This window comes from Coregonus lavaretus (genome assembly GCF_964263955.1).
Source record: "Coregonus lavaretus genome assembly, contig: HAP1_SCAFFOLD_204, whole genome shotgun sequence".
Taxonomy (NCBI): domain Eukaryota; kingdom Metazoa; phylum Chordata; class Actinopteri; order Salmoniformes; family Salmonidae; genus Coregonus; species Coregonus lavaretus.
Window position 1 is genome coordinate 26,371 of NW_028163741.1, and position 24,974 is coordinate 51,344.

General features: G+C 43.0%; 1 protein-coding gene across 1 annotated transcript in view; it reads left to right on the top strand.

Moving 5' to 3' along the window:
• The window catches only part of LOC311117822 (interleukin-6 receptor subunit alpha-like), a gene marked incomplete at its 5' end in the record, with an annotated part of 37,592 nt that extends 25,978 nt beyond the window's left edge, over window positions 1-11,614 (top strand). Inside the window, 3 exons of the mRNA XM_084192730.1 lie at window positions 8,662-8,761; window positions 8,885-8,963; window positions 9,994-11,614. Coding sequence (XP_084048856.1) covers window positions 8,662-8,761; window positions 8,885-8,963; window positions 9,994-10,194 — 380 coding nt within the window. The remainder of the gene's footprint in view (window positions 1-8,661; window positions 8,762-8,884; window positions 8,964-9,993) is intronic.
• Window positions 11,615-24,974: the final 13,360 nt, after the last annotated feature.

Sequence of the window (24,974 nt, forward strand, 5' to 3'; positions counted from 1 at the left end):
TAGTGACAGCTTGATGTACAGTACACCCCCTGGACAGGACACTAGTCTATCTCCTGTTTCTATAGTGACAGCTTGATGTACAGTACACCCCCTGGACAGGACACTAGTCTATCTCCTGTTTCTATAGTGACAGCTTGATGTACAGTACACCCCCTGGACAGGACACTAGTCTATCTCCTGTTTCTATAGTGACAGCTTGATGTACAGTACACCCCCTGGACAGGACACTAGTCTATCTCCTGTTTCTATAGTGAGACAGCTTGATGTACAGTACACCCCCTGGACAGGACACTAGTCTATCTCCTGTTTCTATAGTGACAGCTTGATGTACAGTACACCCCCTGGACAGGACACTAGTCTATCTCCTGTTTCTATAGTGAGACAGCTTGATGTACCAGTACACACCCTGGACATGACACTAGTCTATCTCCTGTTTCTATAGTGACAGCTTGATGTACAGTACACCCCCTGGACAGGACACTAGTCTATCTCCTGTTTCTATAGTGAGACAGCTTGATGTACAGTACACCCCCTGGACAGGACACTAGTCTATCTCCTGTTTCTATAGTGACAGCTTGATGTACAGTACACCCCCTGGACAGGACACTAGTCTATCTCCTGTTTCTATAGTGAGACAGCTTGATGTACCAGTACACCCCCTGGACAGGACACTAGTCTATCTCCTGTTTCTATAGTGAGACAGCTTGATGTACAGTACACCCCCTGGACAGGACACTAGTCTATCTCCTGTTTCTATAGTGAGACAGCTTGATGTACAGTACACCCCCTGGACAGGACACTAGTCTATCTCCTGTTTCTGTAGTGAGGCAGCTTGATGTACAGTACACCCCCTGGACAGGACACTAGTCTATCTCCTGTTTCTGTAGTGAGACAGCTTGATGTACAGTACACCCCCTGGACAGGACACTAGTCTATCTCCTGTTTCTGTAGTGAGACAGCTTGATGTACAGTACACCCCCTGGACAGGACACTAGTCTATCTCCTGTTTCTATAGTGAGACAGCTTGATGTACAGTACACCCCCTGGACAGGACACTAGTCTATCTCCTGTTTCTGTAGTGAGACAGCTTGATGTACAGCTTGTGGTCCTCTGTAGCTCAGCTGGTAGAGCACGGCGCGTGTAACGCCAAGGTAGTGGGTTCGATCCCCGGGACCACCCATACACAAAAAAAAATGTATGCACGCATGACTGTAAGTCGCTTTGGATAAAAGCGTCTGCTAAATGGCATATTTATATTTATTATGTATACAGTACACCCCCTGGACAGGACACTAGTCTATCTCCTGTTTCTATAGTGAGACAGCTTGATGTACAGTACACCCCCTGGACAGGACACTAGTCTAAAGAACATGGACAACCATCTGTAACCTTCAAATCAAATACCAGTTTCAATGCTGGAGGATGTTAGTTATTTTTGATACCGAATGAAAAAGGCTATTGAAAGTTACTCCTGCCAGGAGAGAGAGAGAGCTCTTTTTGAGCCAGGAGGTTTTCTTTCTGCTGTTGCCAGATGTCCTCCTCATTCATAGACACTGATGATGTGTGTCTCCCCACAGAGCTTTCAGTAAGATTAATGTGTGATTAATGCTCTAATTGGCTTCAAATGGCTTTAAATCTCTCCATTAAAACTGAACGAGGAGAAAAACAACAACTCATCTAATTAACAGGATGCTTCAGTCTCTATATGCTTCAGTCTCTATATGCTTCAGTCTCTATATGATTCAGTCTCTATATGCTTCAGTCTCTATATATATATATCAGTCTCTATATATATCAGTCTCTATGTACTTCAGTCTCTATATACTTCAGTCTCTATGTACTTCAGTCTCTATGTACTTCAGTCTCTATGTACTTCAGTCTCTATATGCTTCAGTCTCTATATGCTTCAGTCTCTATGTACTTCAGTCTCTATATGCTTCAGTCTCTATATGATTCAGTCTCTATGTACTTCAGTCTCTATGTACTTCAGTCTCTATGTACTTCAGTCTCTATATGCTTCAGTCTATATATGCTTCAGTTTCTATATGCTTCAGTCTCTATATATATATATCAGTCTCTATATGCTTCAGTCTCTATGTACTTCAGTCTCTATATGCTTCAGTCTCTATATGCTTCAGTCTCTATATGCTTCAGTCTCTATGTACTTCAGTCTCTATGTACTTCAGTCTCTATGTACTTCAGTCTCTATGTACTTCAGTCTCTGTATACTTCAGTCTCTATATATATCAGTCTCTATGTACTTCAGTCTCTATATCAGGGGTGTCAAACTCATTTTGGTTCAGGGGCCACATACAGCGCAATCTGATCTCAAGTGGGCCGGGCCAGTAAAATAATAGCAAAATAACCTACAAATAACGTCATCTCCAAATCTTTACCTTTGTTTTTTCAATATTATGCCTTAATTTATAATTTAGCCTACATATGTGCATTATAACTCACAGATCACAGTGGATCTACAAAGGCACAAAACATTTATTCACAGATAGGCCTATGGAACTGGAAAAATGGCATTTCACTTTGATTAAAACAACTTGTTTTATTAACTTATTAACTTAACTTATTTTAATGTACAGTATACATTCTGACCACCTGATCTGACTCACCACACTATGCACAAACTAAAGTGGGAGCCATGAAGAACGTTATCACAATGTTCATGGTCTTTAAATATTACATTACCACAGTAAATGTTATTTTTTCACAGAACTGTATTCTTCAGAGTGCAAAACGTCTCTTAAAGAGCATTACAAGTCTTACAATTAGACTTGACCTACTCGCTGTTTAACCCCCTCCCCTCTCTTTCTCTCACTGCGGCCTACCGGCTGCTCCTGAAACTTGGCATCTTTTAGCCTTCACGATTGCATCAATATCAGGTGTCAAATCCTGAGTAGCAGCCAATTTCATAATGTCATTTAAGTGCTTGTGTGTTAGCCTTGAGCGCAGCTTTGTTTTATTGATGTTCATTACAGAGAAAACCTGTTCACAAAGATAGGTAGTCCCAAACATGCATAAAACCTTTGCAGCCAGGGCTGTTAATTTGGGGCACCCTGGCAAGAGATACTGATCAAATGTGTCCAAGCCCACAGAGGCAAATTTGTCCTTCATACCTGACTCACACTGCAAGTCAATTATTTCGAGTTGGATGTCAGCGGGCAGATCAGAAGCCTTGACTGTGAATGGCGAGCAAAAAACGGCAAATTCTGTCTCAAGTTCACCGAAGACCTGAAACCGTCGCTCAAACTCCCGCAGCAATCCTGTAATCTTGTCTTTGTATTGAGTCATGTCAGCATTAAGTCCGGTCGCACGCACATCTCTTAGACATGGGAAATGAGCGGTGTCACCGCTAGATAGTTGTGTCTCCCAGAGTGACAGTTTCAACTTGAATGCGCGTATGCTGTCATAATACTGAGTGACAACTTTTTTGCGGCCCTGCAACATTTTGTTAAGATTATTCAGGTGCTCTGTAATATCCACCAGAAAGGCAAGATCCTGCACCCATTCTGGGCATTTAAGTTCCTTCACTGGTTTGCCTTTTTTCTCCATGAACTGTTCAATTTGCTCTCGTAGCTCAAAGAAACGCTTCAGCACGGCACCTCGGCTTAACCACCGTACTTCAGTGTGGTATGGCAAGCCATGCGTAATGTCTTTATCACTGAGAAGACTGTCAAACTGACGGTGATTCAAACCTCTTGCTCGGATGAAATTAACAGTGCGGACAACCACCTCCATGACATGATCCATTTTTTATGATTTGCAACACAATGCTTCCTGGTGCAAAATAAAGTGAAATGTCCAAAACTCTTGTCCTCCATTTGCGGCCTGTACTTTATCTCTGAATTTTGTCACAACGCCTGCTTTTCTCCCAATCATTGATGGCGCACCATCTGTAGCCAGGCTGACGGCACGGGACCAGTCCACTCCGACTCTGTCCAGCGCTCCAACGAGAGAGCTCATAATGTCATCCGCTGTTGTAGTATCCGTCATAGGTACCAACCCAAGGAACTCCTCGGTGACTGTCAAAGTCGCATCAACACCACGAATGAATATGGCCAGTTGAGCAACATCTGTAATGTCAGTGCTCTCATCAATTGCAACCGAAAATGCAACAAATGACTTGACTTTGTGATTCATTTGGCTCTCCAAGTCTGCCGAGAGATCTGAAATTCTATCTGCGACAGTGTTTCTCGTTAGGCTAATGTTGGCAAAGGCCTGTCGCTTTTCAGGGCACACGATTTCTGCAGCCTTCAGCATGCATGTTTTCACGAACTCACCCTCAGAAAATGGCTTGGATCCTAACGCTATCTGATTAGCAATAAGGTAGCTAGCTTTCACCGCTGCATCACTGACCTCTCGGCTACGGGTAAAAACAGACTGCTGTTTCTACAGACCCACTAACAATTCATTTATCTTCTCTATTCTCAGTTGTCCTCGCAAATGGTTGTATTTTTCACCATGATGAGTCTCATAGTGGCGCCGAATATTATATTCCTTGAGCACTGAAACTTGCTGATTACACACCAAGCACACAGATTTCCCATTCACTTCTGTGAATAAATATGAATCAGTCCATTTTTCTTGGAAAACTGTGCACTCTGTGTCAACTTTTCTCCTTTTTGACAAAGACATTTTGGTAATGTGGGTGCAACAATGGGTAATTTTGACAACAAGAGCTTAATAACGATAAGGCAAGCTCGGCAGATGGCGCATTCTGGGCGCGTTGCTGTCACGTGCTGTTTATTTCAGGATCTCTCGTTATTTCAGTGCGACCTCTGCTGGACAAATTTGGAATATCTGTTCCTTTAAAAAAAAAAAAAGTGGACGTCGTCTCGCGGGCCGGATTGAACCATCTGGCGGGCCGGTTCTGGCCCGCGGGCCGTATGATTGACATCCCTGCTCTATATGCTTCAGTCTCTATATACTTCATTCTCTATGTACTTCATTCTCTATGTACTTCAGTCTCTATATGCTTCAGTCTCTATATACTTCATTCTCTATGTACTTCATTCTCTATGTACTTCATTCTCTATGTACTTCATTCTCTATGTACTTTACTCTCTATGTACATCAGTCTCTATATACTTCAGTCTTTATATACTTCAGTCTCTATATACTTCAGTCTCTATATACTTCAGTCTCTATGTACTTCAGTCTCTATATATATAATTATCTATATATATATATATATATATATATATATATATATATATATATATATATATATATATATATATATATATATATCAGTCTCTATATATATCAGTCTTTATATACATCAGTCTCTATGTACATCAGTCTATAAATACATCAATCTCTATATACAGTACCAGTCAAAAGTTTGAACACACATACTCATTCAAGGGTTTTTCTTAATTTTTTACTATTTTCTACATTGTAGAATAATAGTGAAGACATCAACACTATGAAATAACACATATGGAATCATGTAGTAACCAAAAAAGTGTTAAACACATCAAAATATATTTTATATTTGAGATTCTTCAAAGTAGCCACCCTTTGCCTTGATGACAGCTTTGCACACTCTTGGCATTCTCTCAACCAGCTTCACCTGGAATGCTTTTCCAACAGTCTTGAAGGAGTTCCCACAAATGCTGAGCATTTGTTGGCTGTTTTTCCTTCACTCTGTGGTCCAACTCATCCCAAACCATCTCAATTGGGTTCAGGTCGGGTGATTGTGGAGGCCAGGTCATCTGATGCAGCACTCCATCACTCTCCTTCTTGGTCAAATAGCCCTTACACAGCCCGGAGGTGAGTTTTGGGTCATTGTCCTGTTGAAAAACAAATGATAGTCCCACTAAGCGAAAACCAGATGGGATGGCGTATCGCTGCAGAATGCTGTGGTAGCCATGCTGGTTAAGTGTGCCTTGAATTCTAAATAAATCACAGACAGTGTCACCAGCAAAGCACCCCCACACCATCACATCTCCTCCTCCATGCTTCATGGTGGGAACCACACATGCGGAGATCATCCGTTCACCTACTCTGCGTCTCACAAAGACATGGCGTTTGGCACCAAAAGGACAGATTTCCACTGGTCTAATGTCCATTGATCATGTTTCTTGGTCCAAGCATGTCTCTTCTTATTATTGTTGTCCTTTAGTAGTGGTTTCTTTGCAGTAATTCGACCATGAAGGCCTGATTCACGCAGTCTCCTTGATGTTGAGATGTGTCTGTTACTTGAACTCTGTGAAGCATTTATTTGGGCTGCAATCTGAGGTGCAGTTAACTCTAATGAACTTATCCTCTGCAGCAGAGGTAACTCTGGGTCTTCCTTTCCTGTGATGGTCCTCATGAGAGCCAGTTTCATCATAGTGCTTGATGGTTTTTGCAACTGCACTTGAAGAAACTTTCAAAGTTCTTGAAATGTTCCGTATTGACTGACCTTCATGTCTTAAAGTAATGATGGACTGTCGTTTCTCTTTGCTTATTTGAGCTGTTCTTGCCATAATATGGACTTGGTCTTTTACCAAATAAGGCTATCTTCTGTATACCCCCCCTACCTTGACACAACACAACTGATTGGCTCAAACGCATTAAGAAGGAAAGAAATTCCACAAATTAACTTTTAACAAGGCACACCTGTTAATTGAAATGCATTCCAGGTGACTACCTCATGAAGCTGGTTGAAAGAATGCCAAGAGTGTGCAAAGCTGTCATCAAGGCAAAGGGTGGCTATTTGAAGAATCTCAAATATAAAATATATTTTGATTTGTTTAACAATTTTTTGGTTATTACATGATTCCATATGTGTTATTTCATAGTATTGATGTATTCACTATTATGCTACAGTGTAGAAAATAGTACAAATAAAGAAAAACCCTTGAATGAGTAGGTGTGTCCAAACTTTTGACTGGTAGTGTATACTTCTGCTCTCTCTCTCTTCTGTTCACTCTCTCTTCTGTTCTCTCTCTCTTCTGTTCTCTCTCTCTTCTGTTCTCTCTCTCTTCTGTTCTCTCTCTCGTCTGTTCTCTCTTCTGTTCTCTCTCTCTTCTGTTCTCTCTCTCTTCTGTTCTCTCTCTCTTCTGTTCTCTCTCTCTTCTGTTCTCTCTCTCTTCTGTTCTCTCTCTCTTCTGTTCTCTCTCTCTTCTGTCCTCTCTCTCTCTCTTCTGTCCTCTCTCTCTCTCTTCTGTTCTCTCTCTCTCTCTTCTGTTCTCTCTCTCTCTCTTCTGTTCTCTCTCTCTCTCTTCTGTTTTCTCTCTCTTCTGTTTTCTCTCTCTTCTGTTTTCTCTCTCTTCTGTTCTCTCTCTCTTCTGTTCTCTCTCTCTTCTGTTCTCTCTCTCTTCTGTTCTCTCTCTCTTCTGTTCTCTCTCTCTTCTGTTCTCTCTCTCTTCTGTTCTCTCTCTCTTCTGTTCTCTCTCTCTTCTGTTCTCTCTCTCTTCTGTTCTCTCTCTCTCTTCTGTTCTCTCTCTCTCTTCTGTTCTCTCTCTCTCTTCTGTTCTCTCTCTCTCTTCTGTTCTCTCTCTCTCTTCTGTTCTCTCTCTCTCTTCTGTTCTCTCTCTCTTCTGTTCTCTCTCTCTTCTGTTCTCTCTCTCTCTTCTGTTCTCTCTCTCTCTTCTGTTCTCTCTCCTGTTCTCTCTCTTCTGTTCTCTCTCTCTCTTCTGTTCTCTCTCTCTCTTCTATTCTCTCTCTCTATTCTGTTCTCTCTCTCTCTTCTGTTCTCTCTCTCTCTTCTGTTCTCTCTCTCTCTTCTGTTCTCTCTCTCTTCTGTTCTCTCTCTCTTCTGTTCTCTCTCTCTCTTCTGTTCTCTCTCTCTCTTCTGTTCTCTCTCCTGTTCTCTCTCTTCTGTTCTCTCTCTCTCTTCTGTTCTCTCTCTCTTCTATTCTCTCTCTCTCTTCTGTTCTCTCTCTCTTCTGTTTTCTCTCTCTTCTGTTCTCTCTCTCTTCTGTTCTCTCTCTCTTCTGTTCTCTCTCTCTTCTGTTCTCTCTCTCTTCTGTTCACTCTCTTCTGTTCACTCTCTTCTGTTCACTCTCTTCTGTTTTCTCTCTCTTCTGTTTTCTCTCTCTTCTGTTCTCTCTCTCTCTTCTGTTCTCTCTCTCTTCTGTTCTCTCTCTCTTCTGTTCTCTCTCTTCTGTTCTCTCTCTCTTCTGTTCTCTCTCTCTTCTGTTCTCTCTCTCTTCTGTTCTCTCTCTCTTCTGTTCTCTCTCTCTTCTGTTCTCTCTCTCTTCTGTTCTCTCTCTCTTCTGTTCTCTCTCTCTTCTGTTCTCTCTCTCTTTTGTTCTCTCTCTCTTCTGTTCTCTCTCTCTTCTGTTCACTCTCTCTTCTGTTCTCTCTCTCTTCTGTCCTCTCTCTCTCTTCTGTTCTCTCTCTCTCTCTTCTGTTCTCTCTCTCTCTCTTCTGTTCTCTCTCTCTCTTCTGTTCTCTCTCTCTTCTGTTCGCTCTCTCTATTCTGTTCGCTCTCTCTTCTGTTTTCTCTCTCTTCTGTTTTCTCTCTCTTCTGTTCTCTCTCTCTTCTGTTCTCTCTCTCTTCTGTTCTCTCTCTCTTCTGTTCACTCTCTTCTGTTCACTCTCTTCTGTGTTCACTCTCTTCTGTTCTCTCTCTCTTCTGTTCTCTCTCTCTTCTGTTCTCTCTCTCTTCTGTTCTCTCTCTCTTCTGTTCTCTCTCTTCTGTTCTTTCTCCTCTAGATTTGGAGGTTGATGGTGGTAGTCTGGGAGTGGTGATATTACTGGCCCTGTTTGCTGTCATCATCCTAGCCTTGGTGTCCTTTCTATTTGCCCTCATGTGGTGAGATATATCGTTCGGCATACTCCTCTCTGTAGCAAGCATGTCTAAATCAGTTTGGTATGTTCTCTATCAAGTGAACTTAACAATACCTTCATATTGAAATATCTTATGTTTGTTGTCTAGGGTGAGGCAATGGAGGCGGGACAACGTGACAAGACAGGAACTGACCTCAATGTTGAAGATGAAGTCCTGCCAATCTGGCGTGAGTCAGACCCCTATCACTGTCACTACATGTTGTTACAGACCCGTTCTACTCTGCAGCTGTTGTGACTCAGAGCCCTGCTGGGGTGTAATAGGACTCTGTACTGAAGTGATATTCTACAACGGAGGTACTCTGCTTGCAGGACAGGTTTATTAGCCTGAATAATGCTGCATAATATCTAGGGTGTTCTATGGCAGCACATTATCTGGGGCTCGGTGGGGTGGTTGGGAATATTAGGGTTAGGTGGGGTGATGTTGTTTCTGGCTGAAATAGTGAAACAGTAGAAGTTGAGTTTTCCTTTGCAGTAGGGAAGGGTGTCCTGCTCCAATATGCTGCACGGTAATACTGAACCAGCACTGAGTGGCCTACAGCAGGGATTTGATGATCTGTAGGCCATGTTTCATGTGCTGAAATAAAAGATCCCAGAAATGTTCCATACGCACAAAAAGCTTATTTCTCTCAAATGTTGTGCACAAATTTGTTTACATCCCTGTTAGTGAGATAATCCATCCACCTGACAGGTGTGGCATATCAAGAAGCTGATTAAACAGAATGATCATTACACAGGTGCACCTTGTGCTGGGGACAATAAAAGGCCACTCTAAAATGTGCACTTTTGTTACACAACACAATGCCACAGATGTCTCAAGTTTTGAAGGAGCATGATATTGGCATGCTGACTGCAGGAATGTCCACCAGACCTGTTACTATAAACCAGTAACTCTGTAGTATATATTTTACTATAACCCTGAGCAGCCATTGTTTTGACTATAACCTTAACTATGTCTGTCTGTCTATATGGTTTTGACTATAACCTTAACTATGTCTGTCTGTCTATGGTTTAACTCTTTATTAGATGATTTATGTGTTGTTCCTCTCCTCTCCTCTCCTCTCCTCTCCTCTCCTCTCCTCTCCTCTCCTCTCCTCTCCTCTCCTCTCCCTCTTCCTCTCCTTTCCTCTCCACTCTCCTCCTCTCCACTCTCCTCCTCCCTTCTCTCCTCCTCTCCTCCCTTCTCTCCCCTCTCCTCAGCCTAGGTTGGCCAATCCTCTCAGCCCTTACAGGGCCCCTACTCTCCACCAGGCCATACCTCCACCAGCTGTCTGCTGCGTCCAAAACACACTACCCACAACCTACCAGGAGACTCACCACACTGCCAACAACCCATCTGTTGTGAGTGCTTGGCCTGGTCGCTGCCTGCCGATGGACAGACATGGTGGACCGACTGACTGACTCCTCCCACTGGAATTGAACCTCTTCTGATTGGTTGTGGGCCTCAGTGACAGTACAGTATGGAGCACCACTAAACAACATTAAGACAAAGGAAGGAGAGATGAGTATCTGTGTCTGTCCTCCTCCCCTGACCCTGACTGACTGAACAACGTTCACATTGTATTGCTGATGATGGTCCTTTATTCATTTCACTCATATTGTGACTATTGGAATGCTTTGAAGAAGAAGAAGAAGAAGAAGAAGAAGAAGAAGAAGAAGAAGAAGAGTTTGCTAAAGGCAAAAAGCATTACCGATATATAGACCGGTTGGCAATATAGACTGGTTATAAAGAGGTTATAGACAGGTTATTGAGAAGTTATAGACAAGTTGGCAATATAGACGGGTTATAAAGAGGTTATAGACAGGTTATTGAGAAGTTATAGACTGATTGGCAATATAGACGGATTATACAGAGGTTATAGACAGGTTATTGAGAAGTTATAGACAAGTTGGCAATATAGACGGGTTATAAAGAGGTTATAGACAGGTTATTGAGAAGTTATAGACTGATTGGCAATATAGACGGGTTATAAAAAGAGGTTATAGACAGGTTGGCATTCTCTTGACTTCAGCAGAAGAAGAGAATGAACACTCTGCGAGGCTGCTGCTATTGGTCATTGGATGAGAAAGAGGAAACACGGTCCTGTCATTTCCATGCTGGCCAGTCACAGACAAGTGTCAGGATGATGTCATAACTTCATCTGTGTGTGGGTGTGTCGCATGAGGTTAGATTGGTCTGGGAACAGTTATCCTCTCCCCCCTTCGACCCCCACCAGAAGTGATGTGGGCCCACCTGGGCAAGAAGACCTGATGTAGTGACTGTTAATGTCATCATCACCCGTTATGAGAGGTCTCTATTTAGCACTTCAGATACAACCAGCATGACATCAGTTCTCGTCCCTCCCATTTCACGACATCACACAGCATTATTCTGCTCTGATGACAGTGAATGGTGATGTTATTTTCTGTGGTTCTTTACAGCGCCGTGTTGTCGTGTAAAGGTGCCTTTACTCCGAGTTAAAGCCTCGCTGGGTGTCTTCGAGGACTGTCATGTTCTCTCAAGCTAGTACCTATGCATGGATCCTATTGAAGCTTGTTCTATGTTATATTCTACCTTAACCAACAAAATGAAATGTAGTTGATATATATTCTGTTATTTTTTTTGAGGTTGTGCTACTGTTGTGTGCACCATTCCCCAGTCAATGAGATGCAGGTCTAATGCAGTAGATTCTTCTACGACCCACCATGACCCACTGTTCCCCAGATACAGTCAGCTCCAAAAGTATTGGGACAGTGACATTTTTTGTTGGATCAATTTGCTGTTTGTTTTGGTTGTGTTTTAGATAATTTGCCCAATACAAATGAATAATGTATTGTGTCATTTTGGAGTCACTTTTATTATAAATAAGGATTATGTTTCTAAACACTTCTACATGAATGTGGATACTATCATGATTACAGATAGTCCTGAATTAATCGTGAATAACAATGAGTTAGAAAGTTACAGACACAATATCATACCTCCCCTTTTTTTTTTTTTTTATGGTGAGAGCATGTCTATCCAAGATGTTCTGTAGTCCAACATACTGAAGTCTACATGTTCTCAGAGGCAGTCCACAGTTTCCATAACATACTGAAGTCTACATGTTCTCAGAGGCAGTCCACAGTTTCCATAACATACTGAAGTCTACATGTTCTCAGAGGTAGTCCACAGTTTCCATAACATACTGAAGTCTACATGTTCTCAGAGATAGTCCACAGTTTCCATAACATACTGAAGTCTACATGTTCTCAGAGGTAGTCCACAGTTTCCATAACATACTGAGGTCTACATGTTCTCAGAGATAGTCCACAGTTTCCATAACATACTGAGGTCTACATGTTCTCAGAGATAGTCCACAGTTTCCATAACATACTGAGGTCTACATGTTCTCAGAGATAGTCCACAGTTTCCATAACATACTGAAGTCTACATGTTCTCAGAGATAGTCCACAGTTTCCATAACATACTGAGGTCTACATGTTCTCAGAGATAGTCCACAGTTTCCATAACATACTGAGGTCTACATGTTCTCAGAGGTAGTCCACAGTTTCCATAACATACTGAGGTCTACATGTTCTCAGAGATAGTCCACAGTTTCCATAACATACTGAGGTCTACATGTTCTCAGAGATAGTCCACAGTTTCCATAACATACTGAGGTCTACATGTTCTCAGAGGTAGTCCACAGTTTCCATAACATACTGAGGTCTACATGTTCTCAGAGGCAGTCCACAGTTTCCATAACATACTGAGGTCTACATGTTCTCAGAGGCAGTCCACAGTTTCCATAACATACTGAGGTCTACATGTTCTCAGAGGCAGTCCACACTTTCCATAACATACTGAGGTCTACATGTTCTCAGAGGCAGTCCACAGTTTCCATAACATACTGAGGTCTACATGTTCTCAGAGGCAGTCCACAGTTTCCATAACATACTGAAGTCTACATGTTCTCAGAGATAGTCCACAGTTTCCATAACATACTGAGGTCTACATGTTCTCAGAGGTAGTCCACAGTTTCCATAACATACTGAGGTCTACATGTTCTCAGAGGCAGTCCACAGTTTCCATAACATACTGAGGTCTACATGTTCTCAGAGGCAGTCCACAGTTTCCATAACATACTGAAGTCTACATGTTCTCAGAGATAGTCCACAGTTTCCATAACATACTGAGGTCTACATGTTCTCAGAGGTAGTCCACAGTTTCCATAACATACTGAGGTCTACATGTTCTCAGAGATAGTCCACAGTTTCCATAACATACTGAGGTCTACATGTTCTCAGAGATAGTCCACAGTTTCCATAACATACTGAAGCCTACAACTGTCACACTTCAAGTGCAGTCAAGCTGTAGAAAGTATACACAAGATATCCCATCAGGCTATAGTAGCATTGAGCGTTTCTAGATATCCCATCAGGCTATAGTAGCATTGAGCCTTTCTAGATATCCCATCAGGCTATAGTAGCATTGAGCGTTTCTAGATATCCCATCGTCTATAGTAGCATTGAGCCTTTCTAGATATCCCATCAGGCTATAGTAGCATTGAGCCTTTCTATATATCCCATCAGGCTATAGTAGCATTGAGCCTTTCTAGATATCCCATCAGGCTATAGTAGCATTGAGCCTTTCTAGATATCCCATCAGGCTATAGTAGCATTGAGCCTTTCTAGATATCCCATCAGGCTATAGTAGCATTGAGCATTTCTAGATATCCCATCAGGCTATAGTAGCATTGAGCCTTTCTAGATATCCCATCAGGCTATAGTAGCATTGAGCCTTTCTAGATATCCCATCAGGCTATAGTAGCATTGAGCCTTTCTCAGATTTGATTTTCAGTGACAGGTCCCACAGCCTACTATGCTCCTGGTTGTCTTTAATCTTCAGGTCATTCAATAGAAACGTCAGCCATGTTGTCTCTTCCACCATGCAGTTAATCTTCAGGTCATTCAATAGAAACATCAGCCATGTTGTCTCTTCCACCATGCAGTTAATCTTCAGGTCATTCAATAGAAACGTCAGCCATGTTGTCTCTTCCACCATGCAGTTAATCTTCAGGTCATTCAATAGAAACGTCAGCCATGTTGTCTCTTCCACCATGCAGAGCAGCAGGGAAGCACCTCTCTCTGGATCAGTCTCAACCCAGTGAATACTGAGATGTTGTTTTAATGTGATATGATGTTTAACATTAGATGCTCAGAGAAGACATTCAATAGACACTGACGACGGCCATGTTGTCTCTTCCACCAGAACAGTATTGATCACATCTCTCTGCATGGCTGTCTTAGATATTCTCTCATACTGAGATTCTAACACACGGTTGCCTTGACAATGGTGTTTTTACCTGACATGTGCATCTGTAGTGTGAATAACAACAAGTGCCTTTGATTAATTCTGGTGCTTCAATAATATACTCAAAGTCTGCTTGTTTTAAGGCAGCAGGAAGTATGGAGTTGACTACAGTACTGTAGGGACCAGGTTGACTACATCACACACCCTACTATGCTCCTGGTTGTTGTGATGGTTAGGGTTAAGGTTGTTGTGATGGTTAGGGTTAAGGTTGTTGTGATGTTGTTGTGATGGCTAAGGTTGTTGTAATGGTTACGGTTAAGGTTGTTGTGAAGGTTAGGGTTGCTGTGATGGTAAGTGTTAGGGTTGTTGTGATGGTTAAGGTTGTTGTGAGGGTAAGGGTTAGGGTTGTTGTGATGGTAAGGGTTAAGGTTGTTGTGAGGGTAAGGGTTAAGGTTGTTGTGATGGTTAGGGTTAGTCCCGTGTAGCTCAGTTGGTAGAGCATGGCATTTGCAACGCCAGGGTTGTGGGTTCGTTTCCCACGGGGGGCCAGTATGAAAATGTATGCACTCACTAAAAAACTTTAAGTCGCTCTGGATAAGAGCGTCTGCTAAATGACAAAAATGTTTTTTAAAAAATGTAAATGTTAGGGTTGGTGGGGGGGCTGGTCTACCGTTGTGGTCCACATGGTCATGTGGTTACTGTCATGTGGTTACTGTCATGTGGTTACTGTCATGTGGTGGTGTGGTCAGTGGATTCTGGTTGGATAATTAGGTTTGTATCCCAAATAGCACTCTATCCCTACATAATGCCCTATGGGTCTTGGTGAAAAGTAATGCACTATATAGGAAATAGGGTTCCATTTGGAATGCACCCTAGACTTAATCATCCCTGCCTCAGCAGCATGACTGTAATGGTAGAGGTAAGATGTTGATGGTTGAGTTTGTTTGTAGAGAAACTTCAAGTCTGTTTCCCCATAGCTCTGGTCCAGGTTGTTACGTGTGGTTAAGGCTCCCTTTAGGAAGGTTCACCACAGGACTGACTGACTGCAGGAATGTCCACCAGAGCTGTTGCCAGAGAATTGAATGTTAATTTCTCTACCATAAGCAGCCTTCAATGTTGTTTTAGAGAATTTGGCAGTACGTACAACCGGCCTCACAACCGCAGACCACATGTAACCACATCAGCCTTGGACCTCCACATCCGGCTTCTTCACCTGCGGGATCGTCTGTGACCAGCCACCCAGACAGATGATGAAGCTGTGGGTTTGCACAACCGAAGAATTTCAGAAACCGTCTCAGGGAAACTCATCTGCGTGCTCGTCGTCCTCACCAGACATGTCAGCCATTGAGCATGTTTGGAATGCTCTGGATCGACGTGTACGACAGTGTGTTCCAGTTCCCGCCAATGTCCAGCTACTTTGCACAGCCATTGAAGAGGAGTGGGACAACATTCCACAGGCCACAATCAATAGCCTGATCAACTCTATGCCAAAGAGCTGTGTAGCGCTGCATGAGGAAAATTGTTTTCTGATCCACGCCCCTACTTATTTTTTTTAGGTATCTGTGACCAACAGATGCATATCTGTATTCCCAATCATGTGAAATCCATAAATTAGGGCCTAATGAATTTACACTGCTCAAAAAAATAAAGGGAACACTTAAACAACACAATGTAACTCCAAGTCAATCACACTTCTGTGAAATCAAACTGTCCACTTAGGAAGCAACACTGATTGACAATAAATTTCACATGCTGTTGTGCAAATGGGATAGACAACAGGTGGAAATTATAGGCAATTAGCAATAAAGGACTGGTTTTGCAGGTGGTGACCACAGACCACTTCTCAGTTCATATGCTTCCTGGCTGATGTTTTGGTCACTTTTGAATGCTGGCGGTGCTTTCACTCTAGTGGTAGCATGAGACGGAGTCTACAACCCACACAAGTGGCTCAGGTAGTGCAGCTCATCCAGGATGGCACATCAATGCAAGCTGTGGCAAGAAGGTTTGCTGTGTCTGTCAGCGTAGTGTCCAGAGCATGGAGGCGCTACCAGGAGACAGGCCAGTACATCAGGAGACGTGGAGGAGGCCGTAGGAGGGCAACAACCCAGCAGCAGGACTGCTACCTCCGCCTTTGTGCAAGGAGGAGCAGGAGGAGCACTGCCAGAGCCCTGCAAAATAACCTCCAGCAGGCCACAAATGTGCATGTGTCTGCTCAAACGGTCAGAAACAGACTCCATGAGGGTGGTATGAGGGCCCGACGTCCACAGGTGGGGGTTGTGCTTACAGCCCAACACCGTGCAGGACGTTTGGCATTTGCCAGAGAACACCAAGATTGGCAAATTCGCCACTGGCGCCCTGTGCTCTTCACAGATGAAATCAGGTTAACACTGAGCACGTGACAGACGTGACAGAGTCTGGAGACGCAGTGGAGAATGTTCTGCTGCCTGCAATATCCTCCAGCATGACCAGTTTGGCGGTGGGTCAGTCATGGTGTGGGGTGGCATTTCTTTGGGGGGCCGCACAGCCCTCCATGTGCTCGCCAGAGGTAGCCTGACTGCCATTAGGTACCGAGATGAGCTCCTCAGACCCCTTGTGAGACCATATGCTGGTGCGGTTGGCCCTGGGTTCCTCCTAATGCAAGACAATGCTAGACCTCATGTGGCTGGAGTGTGTCAGCAGTTCCTGCAAGAGGAAGGCATTGATGCTGGCCCGCCCGTTCCCCAGACCTGAATCCAATTGAGCACATCTGGGACATCATGTCTCGCTCCATCCACCTACGCCACGTTGCACCACAGACTGTCCAGGAGTTGGCGGATGCTTTAGTCCAGGTCTAGGAGGAGATCCCTCAGGAGACCATCCGCCACCTCATCAGGAGCATGCCCAGGCGTTGTAGGGAGGTCATACAGGCACGTGGAGGCCACACACACTACTGAGCCTCATTTTGACTTGTTTTAAGGACATTACATCAAAGTTGGATCAGCTTGTAGTGTGGTTTTCCACTTTAATTTTGAGGGTGACTCCAAATCCAGACCTCCATGGGTTGATAAATTTGATTTCCATTGATAATTTTTGTGTGATTTTGTTGTCAGCACATTCAACTATGTAAAGAAAAAAAGTTATTTCATTCATTCAGATCTAGGATGTGTTATTTTAGTGTTCCCTTTATTTTTTTGAGCAGTGTATTTCTGTTGATTGATGTCCTTATATGAACTGTCACTCAGTAAAATCTTTGAAATTGTTGCATGTTGCATTTATATTTTTGTTCAGTGTAGCATTCGTAGGAAGCAGAGGACCAACACCCCATGATCTCCAGTGTGGATGCCAAGACAGAGAGAGAAGCCATTGAAGCAGCGCCGATGACAAATGAATGGGCTGCGTATATCCCACAGCGGTGGCAGAGGAGACGGAGCCGTGATGAAAACCAGTATCTAGTCATTGGTTTGCCAGCATCAGTGATGTAAACCAGTATCTAGTCATTGGTTTGCCAGCATCAGTGATGTAAACCAGTATCTAGTCATTGGTTTGCCAGCATCAGTGATGTAAACCAGTATCTAGTCATTGGTTTGCCAGCATCAGTGATGAAAACCAGTATCTAGTCATTGGTTTGCCAGCATCAGTGATGTAAACCAGTATCTAGTCATTGGTTTGCCAGCATCAGTGATGAAAACCAGTATCTAGTCATTGGTTTGCCAGCATCAGTGATGAAAACCAGTATCTAGTCATTGGTTTGCCAGCATCAGTGATGAAAACCAGTATCTAGTCATTGGTTTGCCAGCATCAGTGATGAAAACCAGTATCTAGTCATTGGTTTGCCAGCATCAGTGATGAAAACCAGTATCTAGTCATTGGTTTGCCAGCATCAGTGATGAAAACCAGTATCTAGTCATTGGTTTGCCAGCATCAGTGATGAAAACCAGTATCTAGTCATTGGTTTGCCAGCATCAGTGATGAAAACCAGTATCTAGTCATTGGTTTGCCAGCATCAGTGATGAAAACCAGTATCTAGTCATTGGTTTGCCAGCATCAGTGATGAAAACCAGTATTTAGTCATTGGTTTACCAGCATCAGTGATAAATAATGGATCGCCCAGCGTGGCCAGTGGTCAACATTGCAGGTATCGTAACATGGAAGAGATGACAGAAAGCAGTGTTAGTTTGAGCAGTGATACCTGGCATACCTTCACCCTTCCTATTAGTTTGAGCAGTGATACCTGGAGAACCTTCACCCTTCCTATTAGTTTGAGCAGTGATACCTGGAGAACCTTCACCCTTCCTATTAGTTTGAGCAGTGATACCTGGAATACCTTCACCCTTCCTATTAGTTTGGGAATGCTTAACCAATACGGTGAACATGTGTGTCCATAATTAAATCAGAAAATCGTGAGATCATGCAATGATTAAAGAGAAATTAATACGAAGTGTATCCCCCAACCGTAAAAACCAGTAGAAAGCTATAAGATGGCTGCCGAACACCCTTTCCACCCTTTCCTTAACGTGAATCCGTGTGTGTATAGAGTGAGGGTGATAGGTAACCTTTGTCATTGCCTGAAGATTGTTATTTTGAAGCCCATGAGGCAGATGCAACATAGCTACTGAACCACTGGCTGACAGAATCATGATCATATAGCTCAGTACTGCAGAAACTCAGGTAGGCTTCACCATCTCAGAGTAAATCAATTGTAACCATGGTAGCAGCAGAGGACCAGAGTGAAGCCAGGATCGATTGAGAAGCAGTAGCAGTGCCGATAGCTCAGAGCCCTCAGCGCTGGCGAAGGAACCAGAGCCGTGTTGAGTTCCAGTATCCTGTCATTGGTTACCAGCATCAATGTTGAACAGAGGTTCTCCAGGTGCTACCCCTGCTCAGCATACAGGCAGAATAACATGAGAGGACATAGCCGTGTTAGTTCTGGTGATGACAATGTTCCACGTGAGAGTCCATGATGCAAACAGAACTTTAAGAGATCATCAAAATGAAAGGGAAGGAACAGTTAGTGTATACAGACTGAAGAACCCCTAAAGCCATGATACGGACCCCTAAAGCCATGATACGGACCCCTAAAGCCATCATACTGACCCCTAAAGCCATGATACGGACCCCTAAAGCCATGATACGGACCCCTAAAGCCATCATACGGACCCCTAAAGCCATGATACGGACCCCTAAAGCCATCATACGGACCCCTAAAGCCATGATACTGACCCCTAAAGCCATGATACGGACCCCTAAAGCCATCATACGGACCCCTAAAGCCATGATACGGACCCCTAAAGCCATCATACGGACCCCTAAAGCCATCATACGGACCCCTAAAGCCATGATACGGACCCCTAAAGCCATCATACGGACCCCTAAAGCCATGATACGGACCCCTAAAGCCATCATACGGACCCCTAAAGCCATGATACGGACCCCTAAAGCCATCATACGGACCCCTAAAGCCATGATACGGACCCCTAAAGCCATGATACGGACCCCTAAAGCCATCATACGGACCCCTAAAGCCATCATACGGACCCCTAAAGCCATCATACGGACCCCTAAAGCCATCATACGGACCCCTAAAGCCATCATACGGACCCCTAAAGCCATCATACGGACCCCTAAAGCCATCATACGGACCCCTAAAGCCATGATACGGACCCCTAAAGCCATCATACGGACCCCTAAAGCCATGATACGGACCCCTAAAGCCATCATACGGACCCCTAAAGCCATCATACGGACCCCTAAAGCCATCATACGGACCCCTAAAGCCATCATACGGACCCCTAAAGCCATCATATGGACCCCTAAAGCCATCATATGGACCGCCTCTGGAAAAGCGTAATGTAACCCAACACTGTTGCCTAAATGTGAACACAAACTAATGTCTAACGGTATATGCTGGTAAGCCATGAGAGAAGAGCTGAAGGATAATGTCTAACGGTATATGCTGGTAAGCCATGAGAGAAGAGCTGAAGGATAATGTCTAACGGTATATGCTGATAAGCCAAGAGAGAAGAGCTGAAGGATAATGTCTAACGGTATATGCTGGTAAGCCATGAGAGAAGAGCTGAAGGATAATGCCTAACGGTATATGCTGGTAAGCCATGAGAGAAGAGCTGAAGGATAATGCCTAACGGTATATGCTGGTAAGCCATGAGAGAAGAGCTGAAGGATAATGTCTAACGGTATATGCTGGTAAGCCATGAGAGAAGAGCTGAAGGATAATGCCTAACGGTATATGCTGATAAGCCATGAGAGAAATAGACCCCATAGATTACTAGATCAAACTGATAGAGAAATAGACATTTACATTTTACATTTACATCATTTAGCAGACGCTCTTATCCAGAGCGACTTACAAATTGATGCATTCAACTTATGATAGCCAGTGGGACAACCACTTTTTTTTTTTTTATTGGGGGTGGGGGAAGAAGGATTACTTCATCCTATCCCAGGTATTCCTTAAAGAGGTGGGGTTTCAAATGTCTCCGGAAGGTGGTGAGTGACTCCGCTGTCCTGGCGTCGTGGGGGAGCTTGTTCCACCAATGGGGTGCCAGAGCAGCGAATAGCTTTGACTGGGCTGAGCGGGAACTGTGCTTCCGTATAGGTAGGGGAGCTAGCAGGCCAGAGGTGGATGAACGTAGTGCCCTCGTTTGGGTGTAGGGTCTGATCAGAGCCCATAGGTTAGTAGAATAAGCCTGCATATCAGACTTTCTGAAATAAACTCGAACAGACCTTCCAATAAGAGGCAATGAATGCTTGATCGCCAACACTGATCGCCATGTGGGTGTTTAGCAAACCCAACACATGCTAACATCAACAGCCTGTCCAACAAGCCTTGATTAGACAACAAACAGCTATACGGGTCAGCTTCCCACTAAGGTCCAGGGTGATAACTTAAAATCTGAAGAAAGATTAGGGTTAGGCAGAAGTATCAATTTAAAATGAGGCTGTTCTCCAGTGACTATATGCTAGTGATGAAAGCCCAGGTAATGTTAAGCCGACGACAGACTAATGCCATAGGAGTAGCACAAGATATCATGTTGCTCAACAGTTCATGTTTGGGCCAAGTTGGTAGATATGTTTGGGCCAAGTTGGTAGATATGAGTCAGTCAGTAGCTGCATCAGGGTATAAGATGCCTCCATGTGACTTTTGGATGGTCTACATAATTCAAAATGTCTGGACTGAATGGAACTTTACAGTGCTGTGAAAAAGGATTTGCCCCCTTTCTGATTTTTTATCTATTTTTGCATATTTTTGATACTGAATGTTATCAGATCTTCAACAAAAACGTAATATTAGATCAATGGAACCTGAGTTTACAAATAAAGACATTATTTTTTATTTATTTTTTAACAAAGTTATGCAACACCCAATTCCCCTGTGTGAAAAAGTAATTTCCCCCTTACACTCAATAACTGGTTGTGCCACCTTTAGCTGCAATGACTCCAACCACATGCTTCCTGTAGTTGTTGATCAGTCTCTCATGTCGCTGTGGAGGAATTTTGGCCCACTCTTGCATGCTGAACTGCTTTAACTCAGTGACGTGTGGGTTTTCAAGCATGAACTGCTTGTTTCAAGTCCTTGGGATTAGGTCTGGACTTTGACTAGGCCATTCCAAAACGTCAAATGTGTTGCTTTTTAACCATTTTCATGTAGATTTGATTGTGTGTTTTTGATCATTGTCTTGCTTCGGCTTCAGCTCACAGATGGATGGCCTGACATTCTCCTGTAGAATTATCTGATACAGAGCAGAATTCATGGTTCCTTCTATTAAGGCAAGTCATCCAGGTCCTGAGGCAGCAAAGCATCCCCAAACCATCACACTACCACCACCATGCTTGACCGTTGGTATGAGGTTCTGAGGTATGCAGTGTTTGGTTTTCGCCGGACATAATGGGATGCATCTCATCCAAAAAGTTGACTCAAATTTGCCAAAAAGCGACTGGAAAAACCTGGACGATCATCAAGACTTTTGGAAGAACGTTCTATGGACAGATCAGTCAAAAGTATAACTTTTTTAATCCCCAGGCTTAGACTGTTAAGGATTGACGTCCATTACAAATGTATCATAGTGTACTTCTTCGCTTTGGTGTACGACAATATGATAAGCTGTTTTCTTACTTTATATGTTTGTACTTCTGTGAAATCAATATTTTATCACATGCTTGTGCTAAATTTATTTACTTTTTGATAGATTGCTACTAGTATAGGTGCACAATTCTGGCAACATTCCTAAAATTCACAGGTTTTTCAGAAATCCTGGTTGAAGGAGTCCTGGATTTCCTGCTTATCCCTCCATTACCACAGATATCACATCAATTAAGGGCTCTATTCAATCTGGATCACTGAAGCGTTACAGATTGTGCGATAGAAATGTAAAGGTCATTTCCGATTGAGCCGGGTTTACTGTGAATGCAGTCTCTGCTAACACGTCAACATTGCCTTTAAAACATTTAAATCACTCTAATGCTGATATTCTGTGATACGGATTGAATAGTATATACATATATATATATATATATATATATATATATATATATATATATATATATATACACAGTGGTGTGAAAAAGTGTTTGCCCCGTTCCTGATTTGTTTGTATGTTTGTCACACTTAAATGTTTCAGATCATCAAACAAATTTAAATATTAGTCAAAGATAACACAAGTAAACACAAAATACAGTTTTGAAATGAAGGTTGTTATTATTAAGGGAAAACAAAATCCAAACCCACATGGCCCTGTGTGAAAAAGTGATTGCCCCCTACAACCTAATAACTGGTTGGGCCACCCTTAGCAGCAACAACTGCAATCAAGCGTTTGCGATAATTTGCAATGAGTCTTTTACAGCACTCATCTTTGCAGAATTGTTGTAATTCAGCCACATTGGAGGGTTTGAGCATGAACTGCCTTTTTAAGGTCATGCCACAGCATCTCAATATGACATGCTTTTGGATCATTGTCCTGCTGCAGAACCCAAGTTCGCTTCAGCTTGAGGTCACGAACAGATGGCCGGACATTCTCCTTCAGGATGTTTTGGTAGACAGCAGAATTCATGGTTCCATTTATCACAGCAAGTCTTCCAGGTCCTGAAGCAGCAAAACAGTTCCAGACCATCACACTACCACCACCATATTTTACTGTTGGTATGATGTTCTTTTTCTGAAATGCGGTGTTACTTTTACGCCAGATGTAATGGGACACACACTTTCCAAAAAGTTCAACTTTTGTCTCATCAGTCTACAGAGTATATTCCCAATGGTCTTGGGGATCATCAAGATGTTTTCTGGCAAAAATGAGACAAGCCTTAATGTACTTTTTGCTCAGCAGTGGTTTTCGTCTTGGAACTCTGCCATGCAGACCATTTTTGCCCAGTCACTTTCTTGTGGTGGAGTCATGAACACTGACCTTAACTGAGGCAAGTGAGGCCTGCAGCTCTTTGGATGTTGTTTTTTGGGGTATTTTGTGACCTCTTGGATGAGTCGTCCATTTGTGGATAATGGCTCTCACTGCGGTTCGCTGGAGTCCCAAAGCTTTAGAAATGGCTTTATAACCTTTTCCAGACTGATGGATCTCAATTACTTTCTTTCTCAATTGTTCCTGAATTTCTTTGGATCTCGGCATGATGTTTAGCTTTTGAGGATATTTTGGTCTACTTCACTTTGTCAGGCAGGTCCTAGTTAAGTGATTCCTTGATTGAGAACAGGTGTGGCAGTAACCAGGCCTGGGTGTGGCTAGAGGAATTGAACTCAGGTGTGATAAACCACAGTTGAGTTGTGTTATAACTGGTGGGGGGGGGGGGCAAACACTTTTTCACACAGGGCCATGTAGGTTTGGAAATAGTTTTCCCTTAATAATAACAACCTTCATTTCAAAACTGCATTTTGTGTTTACTTGTGTTATCTTTGACTAATATTTAAATTTGTTTGATGATCTGAAACATTTAAGTGTGACAAACATGCAAACAAATAACAAATCAGGAAGGGGCAAACACTTTTTCACACCACCATACACACATACATACATACATAGTGCCTTCGGAAAGTATTCAGACCCATTGACTTTTTCCACATTTTGTTACATTACAGCCTTATTCTAAAATTGATTAAATTGTTTTTCCCCCCTCAATCTACACACAATACCCCATAAAGACAAAGCAAAAACAGGTTTTTAGAAATGTTTGCTAATTTATTAAAAATGATAAACAGAAATATCATATTTACATAAGTATTCAGACCCTTTACTCAGTACTTTGTTGAAGCACCTTTGGCAGCGATTACAGCCTCAAGTCTTCTTTGGTATGACGCTTGGCACACCTGTATTTTGGGAGTTTCTCCCATTCTTCTCTGTAGATCCTTTCAAGCTCTTTCAGGTTGGATGGGGAGCGTTGCTGTACAGCTATTTCCAGGTCTCTCCAGAGATGTTCGATCGGGTTCAAGTCCGGGCTCTGGCTGGGCCACTCAAGGACATTCAGAGACTTGTCCCGAAGCCACTCCTGTGTTGTCTTGGCTGTGTGCTTAGGGTCATTGTCCTGTTGGAAGGTGAACCTTCGGTTTTAATCAAGGATCTAGCTTTGCTCCGTTCATCTTTGCCCCGATCCTGATTAGTTTCCCTGCCGCTGAAAAACACCCCCACAGCATGATGCTGCCACCACCATGCTTCACCGTAGGGATGGTGCCAGGTTTCCTTCAGATATGACACTTGGCATTCAGGCCAAAGAGTTCAATCTTGGTTTCATCAGACCAGAGAATCTTGTTTCTCATGGTCTGAGAGTCTTTAGGTGCCTTTTGGCATACTCCAAGCAGGCTGTCATGTGCCTTTTACTGAGGAGTGGCTTCTGTCTGGCCACTCTACCATAAAGGCCTGATTGGTGGAGTGCTGCAGAGATGGTTGTCCTTCTGGAAGTTACTCCCATCTCC